Source organism: Aedes aegypti, chromosome 3 (assembly GCF_002204515.2).
Source record: "Aedes aegypti strain LVP_AGWG chromosome 3, AaegL5.0 Primary Assembly, whole genome shotgun sequence".
NCBI lineage: Eukaryota > Metazoa > Arthropoda > Insecta > Diptera > Culicidae > Aedes > Aedes aegypti.
In genome coordinates, this window is record NC_035109.1 from 310224490 (window position 1) to 310232518 (window position 8029).

At 36.8% G+C, this 8029-nt stretch overlaps 1 protein-coding gene across 1 annotated transcript; it reads left to right on the top strand.

Annotated features, from left to right (window-relative positions):
* The first annotated feature begins 2037 nt into the window (after positions 1 to 2037).
* On the top strand, positions 2038 to 6441 carry LOC5566310 (putative protein tag-52). The gene is made up of 3 exons (XM_001650631.2): positions 2038 to 2294; positions 3215 to 4271; positions 5972 to 6441. The coding sequence occupies exons 1-3, from the start codon at positions 2168 to 2170 to the stop codon at positions 6381 to 6383; spliced, it is 1596 nt and encodes a 531-aa protein (XP_001650681.1). The 5' UTR covers positions 2038 to 2167; the 3' UTR covers positions 6384 to 6441.
* Positions 6442 to 8029: the final 1588 nt, after the last annotated feature.

Below are 8029 nucleotides of genomic sequence, written 5' to 3' on the forward strand. Positions count from 1 at the left end.
AGCAATCCAATCTATTCTCAATCTCCAAACAAACATGACAATTTTTTGGTTTTAATTTTCAGTTTGGATTACTAAGATCCAGAGTTGCTTAATATCAATCATATCAGCTGATGGCCGATGGTCTAAAACTATCACAATCACTTGCGAGCTATCAATATCACTTTGATTTGACAACCAACAGCAGTGATGCGACATCGCACTCTAGATCATAATCACTGCGGAATGAGTGATCACGTGGTAATCATCCATGCAATTACTGTTTTTCAGTGACCAACAAATAGTTTCATTCTATCTGCAACACTGTCAAAAATATCGTACTGATAAATTGCCATTTTAACTGCTTAATTTAAGGCTAAACTCAACCCATCAGTGATATCTATAGTCGATCGCCATCAATGCACTTGTGATGGAGTAGACAGCATGATGTTGATGTGATATAAATTGATCCGAATTGTATCGCAGTCGGCCTGTACAAATCAGCAACTTTGAAGCGTTGATAGTGACAGCGAGCAACTCTGCTAAGATCTCGGTAATATTACGGTCCAATCTTGGGTCTCTCAAAATTTATGTAGATTTATAACACCCTATTGGATATGGGAGCGTCCATTATTATGCAACGTCTGGATTTTTTCCAAGATTGATCATTATGGAGCGGTGGTTGAAATCTTGAAAAATTTAAAGATATATTGTGGAATTTCGATAGAAGTTTCAAGATTTCAGTTAGATTCCTGGATTTTTGGAAGAAAAGAAGCTTGAATTTTTAGGATTTCAAATCCCAGGACTCCTATGGAAGACTTTGCGATTACTCTTACAAATTTCGAAGACTCCAATCTACGAAGTATACCGTAACTACGCTAACGCTAACGCTACGCTAATGCTACGCTAACTCTTACAAATTTCGAAGACTCCTACAGATATTCGAAAGGATCATGCAAAAATTGCAAAGGTTTCGTTTCGATTTTCAAACGTTTCACTAGAATTCAAAGATTTTGGAAGATTGTCATCGAAATTAGTGTGCATAATTTGTTACGAATTGCGAAGGTTAAAAACGAAGTTGTCTGAACCAGCCTGGATGATCTTTTCATTTTAATTTGAAGTTTAAAAATTACTTGTAATCCACATTTTGAAATCTAATTTAAAATTTTCAAAATAGTTCCAAAGCTCAATAATCTCAACACCCTCAAAACATCTACTTTAACTCATGATTGATCATCATAACGAAAACATTAGACTGACACCAAATAAACAAGTTTTCGTAAGTTCCAAAAAGCTTAAAATTGTTACAAATTTTCTTAAAACTTCCAAAAGAACGCTATTTATAAGTTTTAAAAATTGTCCCGGTTTTGTTATATTTTTTGTCCCGTTTTTATCCTTTTACCTTATGGTCAGCCTATTTCACGACCGTTTCGAAACGTCGTGTTCGATAAGGAAATCCACCCACAATATACTGCTTCGCGACTAAAAATCGGTTAACCAACGTGCGAAGTTCGATTTTTGACAAACTTCGCCGCTTCGCGAGTCGCTTTGCTATAGTGCGCATCTATGCCCTTCACCGTGTGCATTATGCGCACTATTGAGAATCGAGTTGCGACGCTGCGAAGTTGGTTAAAAATCAAACTTCGCACGTTGGTTAACCCATTTTTCAACGCGAAGCAGTATATTAGTGTTCAATGCAATGCAATTCAATGCAAGAGTTTACTAATTTGACGTTTGAGCGGTGCCGAATTCACTAGTTTCCATGGTTACATAAATAACACGGCACCGCTAAAACGTCAAATAGTGAACTCGTGCATTAATCCATGGACCAATGCACGAGTTCATTAATTTGACGTTTGAGCGGTGCCGAATTCACTGGTTTCCATGGTCACATAAATAACACGGCACCGCTAAAATGTCAAATAGTGAACCCGTGCATTGGTCCATTGTGTAAAACATTCAAAACTGCTGGGCTTGCTCAAATTCACCACCCTTGTTGAGGGTTTCCAATCCAGCTTGGTAACCCTATCCACGGCGCGACTTTTCAATTTTTGACAGATTCAGTCGTTATTTTTATTTACATTCGGAAATCAAGTTTGGATACATTTTTTAATATTTTTATCGTTGCTCGCCTTGAAACATTTTTCAAATAAATGCCGGAGTGCTGCTAAAAAAAACACGATTCGAAGCCATGGATAAATCGGACTACCTGAGCCAGAAAATGCTCAAACCGCTGATGCCGGAGGACATGCGAAGCGAGCTGATATCCGCCCTCAAGTCGCAAAACGTCCACCACAATCGGGTCCGATCCGTTAGAAGTGAGTAATTTATCGATTCCTGTTTGATATTTTTTTAACTAAATAGCAATCATATACATATATCAACAGTTTATACACGACTGCTAGTAGGTCTCTTTGTAGAGGCTTAACTAAATAGCAATCATAGATCATTGAAAGGATCCCTGACTATTGAGTATAAAAAAGTTCCCTTATTTGAATTTGAAATTTAATTTTTAATTAAAATAGTCTTAACAGTATTTTTTTCTCTTCCTTGACCTGATCAGAAGTTTTGTAACTAACAGGCTTATGTTTATTTAATGAAGAAATTACAAAATTACAAATTGACACCTATATCACAGGGTTCAAGAATTTTTTCTTAGATCCCTCGAGGAAATATTTTAGGAATTCTTCTGACATAATTTAGCAGAGACTATCCCTGGGTATACTTCAGATATTTTTTCAACTAATTTTTCCACTGATTACTTCAGTTGGTTTAGAAGATCTTTTTTCAATTCGTTTATGAATTTTCCCAGGATTGCCTACGCCATAGGTTTTCATACAGGCATTTTTATATGGATTTCTTCGAGAATTATATCAATGATTCATAGGGTAGGTGTACCAGTTATGGACATAGTGGTTCCCTATTTTGTCATACGTGATAACTTGAATTTCTCCACATTTAGAATGATTTTGTGTGTTGCAGCAATGAGATATAGGATATATCTTGATGTTAAAACATTCAAACGGATCAAAAATGTGAAAAATATTTAAATTTCACATATGGTTAAATAGGGAACCACTATGGCCATGACTGGTACACATTCCCTAATTGGTTTTCTAATCTTCTTAAATTTCATAGTTTTTTTTAATGGCGATAAAATATCTTGTGTATTTAAAGATACTGCTTCAAAATACCTAATTTTAAGAAAATTTTAATAAACCGTTCGAATACATTTTAGATTTCAAAAAATTCCCACCGCCGCCGCTTCCTTCGAGCCCAGCGGCCCTGAGCGTAAGCAATGAGGACGACAAACGGGGAAATCTTCGTCTGCAAGCCATTCAAGAGATCAGAACTTCGGAAATTTCCTACCTCAAGCAGCTGGATCTGTTGATTAACTATTTCGTAGCACCGCTGAAAACCAACGGATTGATTCAGGAACGTGAGCATGGTCAAATATTTGGGCAGCTGGAAACCATCTATAATCTTAGCCAAGAGTTGCTCAAGAAGTTGGACGACGATCTGGACAATGTAGTCCGAGCCTTCATGAACCTGGGACCATTCTTCAAGTTGTACTCGGTGTACGCTTTTGACTATCGAAACTCGTTGTGTACGTTGCAAACCCTGATTCAGAAGAATCCCGCCATGAAGCGATTCATTGCCAATGCCGAATCGCGACCAGAAGTTCAGACGAAGGTGATATCGCTATTGATCACACCGATTCAACGAATTCCACGGTATAAGCTTTTGCTGCAGCAGGTTCTGCTCTACACGAGTCCTTGCGATGGCGCCTACAAGCAACTGCAGGAATCGATAAAACTTGTCGAGCAGTCTGTTTCCCACATCAACTCGGTGGTGGAGGACTACGAAAATACCCAAAGACTGATAACGATCCAGAATGCGCTGACCAACAAATCGCTGAAGATCGTCAAACCAGCGCGGAAGATCCTCAAGGAAGGCGTCCTGAGGAAGCTGAAAACGGACGGCACGACGTCCAAAAAGTATTGCATACTGATGTCCGATATGTTCATATACTGTCGAATGCTGAAGGATCTGGATCATCTCTTTTCGGACAACGGATTGGAGTGCTGTTGCATCTTTCCGTTGAAGAAGTGCAAGGTGATGGAACTGTTCAGTGGAAACTTCAAAATAACCTGCAGTGGCGATGGGACTATATTCACCGCTGATAATCCGGAAGACTGTCGCAGCTGGTTCCAGGGCATTCGGGAGGCCATCGAGCTGCACGTGCAGTGCAGGAAGACGCTAAGAAAGCTGTCCAGCAATAGGAAGCCAATGCGGTAAGATATGAGTTAATATGATTACAGTTCACATATCTACAGGTGTACCTCGATTTGCAAGACTTTTCATTAGCAGGTCTCTTTTTAGATACTATGTATCTATTTTAATACAAGTCTCTACATATCTCTGCGATAAACACTAAAATTGTATTAGTATTCAAAAATCTGTTCTGGCATAACTTCTTTAATTATTTTAATATTGAAGATAACAGCTACTATAAGAATCAAACCGCCTACAAGGTTTAATATAAGGTTTTTTCGCAATTTTATTCAAAAAATATCCCAAAACAGTAATAATAAGTTCCTTAGAAGCTTTTCAAATGAACTTTAACTTTGAGCGTATCAATTCTTCTATAACTGCATCCTGTGACTGCTTCCCAAGAACTTTTTATTGAATTTACTCTAAAAATACTCAAGAACTTCCAAAAACTCAATTACCCTGTCCTTTGATTCAGAAAGGGGTATGGGCGCGTTCTGCCAACTCGGTCGAGGCAGATTTCTTGTGTGAGCAAGTTACAACATGGACGTTCTAAAGTGCCAGAATGAAGTGTTGTGCTTGTGGGGAGCACTTGAAGATGGGATGGAAGGTCATTACTTCGCGAGCGCGTTTTACTTCTGCTTTTATAATAAGTTATATATGTGCAAAATCGACCCTTAGCTTAACTATCTAAATTAACAGTTGCAAATACAATAATCGTTCTAAGCTTACTAACATGTCGTCGTTAATTTTATCATAATGATCTTTTATCTACATCCGTCGAACCATTCTGACTGGCCGTTGTGAGAATATCACCAAGAACTTCTCACATGCAGTAAAGCTAAATTGTCCTACATTGAAACATTAAGGTTTTCGCTCTTTTGGATTATTTTGATGTTGTCGTCAGTTTTGTTGAGATGTCCTGAATGCCGCACATGGCGTACAGTGATCATTGCCATGGAGTTTCTCGAAAGCTGCATGGGGATTGTTATCATGGGAATCCAAAGAGCGAATTTTGTATGACTTCATTGTAGGCCAATACAGCAATAAAGCATGTAACAATCACTAACATTTCTTCTCTCCTTATCCTTGTTTTCATATCTAACCCGCCATTACAACGAGAAAAAATCATCGGAGAGGAAAGACATGGCAGCGTATTGGCCGACAGAAAGAGGAACAAGTCATCGGAGAGAAAGGATAACCCTTATCATGGCAGCGTAATGGCCTAGAAAATAATGAGTATAACTTTTATAATCATTACTGCTAATTGAGGTAAATAAGATTAACTAATTTTTTACTAATAACAAATTTGTTCCACAGAGCTATTTACAAAACACCACACATAATCCCTCCTTTACCAAATCCTCAGGCAAAACACTTCACTACCGCTATATGTATGACTGATTCCATGTTCTTTCGACCTTGCATCATTCATACGTGTAGGGGAAGTCTAGAGTAAAAGCAAAACTTAAAGAACCTTCTGGTCAAAGATGTTGCGTTGCCTACTTCCCGAACTCCAAATCCCCCGGTGTATTATGAACGGTATGAGTTTTCAAACTTATACTGGAGACTTGGCCCCTGACCCCCTTGTACATCAATAAAATAAAATAAAAAAAAAGAACTTCCAAAAACTCAATTAAATCGAGGTAAAATTTACATACCTTCGAGGTATACCTGTTACATGGGCAGTGTACTTAATAAGGGAAACTTTCAACCATTTCAGCAAAAAGCACATTCAAAAGATGGAACCGGAGGACGACTATCTGTGGCTGCTTCGGCGCAAAACGGCCAGCCCAATCAAATCACCAAAGGCACGAAGCAACCTGTGGCCGTTCCGGCACATGGATTGCTTGAGAGCTAATCGACGACGATCGCTTCATGACGACTCGCTCTTGGCGACAACGACCGCAAGCAGTCGGTTCGAAGCCAACAGAATTGGCTATCAGAATCGGAGAGCACTAGGAGGCATTACCCGTGAAGATGCGAACGATGAAAATAGCGTCACGATGGGGATGTCGGCTACAACTTCTCCGGACTATGAACCGCAGGCAGGTTCTAGTGGGATTCGTAGCATTGCGACGGGCCCTAAAAAGCAAGTTAGTTTTCAGTTGCCTGCTTCGTACTATAAGCGTTGAGAGAGATATTGCTTTATTACTTTTTTTGTAAGTTTTTTTTAAAGGGTACTAAAAAAAAAAAAAAAAAAAAAAAAAAAAAAAAAAAAAAAAAAAAAAAAAAAAAAAAAAAAAAAAGGGTACTTTATGTCGGACGTTGTTGGCGAGGCTTTATCAAGATAATTGATGTAAAGCCAAATAAATCAAATCAATGTCGGACGTTGGTACTTTCGAATCGAATCTCTCAGTTTACACTATGTACACGCAGAGAATTATCAGGTATTCAAAACAATAAATGTTTTTGTTGTTTTTGACAAAAACATTCAATTTGAAGTGATTAAACAAATTGTGTTGAAACAACAATGATTTTTATTAAAACAAAACAAAAATATTTTTGAATTTTCTGACAGCATTTCAATAAAATTAATTTTTAAATCAACAAAAACAAACTTCATTTTAAATTAAAGATTTGTTTGTTCCAGTTACTTATATTTTTGATTCTGACAAGTTCAAATCAGTGTGATAAAGAGCTCATCTGCCATTTTGTTTTAAGCTGTAAACGGTGAAGTAGTGAAAATGTTATTTTTTTGAAGTACTTGATGTGAAGAAATATCTAAAACCAGAATCATTGGTAAGTTGAGACATTTCTTTTCTAAAATTTCGAATTTAATTATATATTTTTACTATTGCAGTAAACACCTACACGAAACATCAAAATTTAATCTCCCATCTGAAGGCAATCGAACTGATGAGTCCCCTCCCGTCGCTTGCGAAGCGGAATCCTTTAAATAATCAAATGTTTGAATAGTGACGCAGGTATATATGGCTATTTTTAATCTACATGACCCTTTAAAAATATCACACATGAAAATGTAATAAATTATTTTTTCCAAAGCAAATGTTGTTTTAATTTATGTCAAATAAAGGCTGAATAAAATGTGAGTATCATGGCGTCAATAAAAAGGTGTATTTGTTTCAAATAAAAATATCATTAAAACAAAAAACAACATGACTTTGTTTCAATAACGAATAGTTTCATTTTAATGCAGCAATATTGTTGTTTCAATAAAATACACTGTGAAAACAAAAAATATTATTTTTTGGACCGCATCGCACCCAGCTGTCAAACTCAACAATAAAATTTGTTATTTCAAATGACTAGTAGTTATTAAAATAATAAAAAGCAATTATAAGCCGGCAAATAATACAGAAATATTGTTGTAATGATTCAGAATATATTTGATATCAAAATTGTTTTCTCTGCGTGTATTTATCATTGTATTATCTCGTACTGGAAAGTCTGTCTCATAGATCTGAATTTAATATATGCATTTATTGGCCAAAGTTTGTTTTGTTTTTCTGTATATGAGAAAACCATTGTTTCCGAGACGAGAGGGGTTCATTTTTGAATGATGGGTTGAGTAAAGAGAATATAAAAGTACATTTGAGTATTATAATTTTGCTCTAATTGCTTATCTTTGACAGATATTTCAACTACCACTTGTAACCTCCTTCAGGGTCAACACTCATATCCAGTGGAGGATGAGTGGATACGAGTATCTGACACTAAAGAAAGCTACAAGTGGTAGTGGTTATTAGTACAGAAATTAGTGTAGCAACGATTGCTTTACCAACTTTCGCCATTTCATGTTTACCGAAAGAAGCAAAAA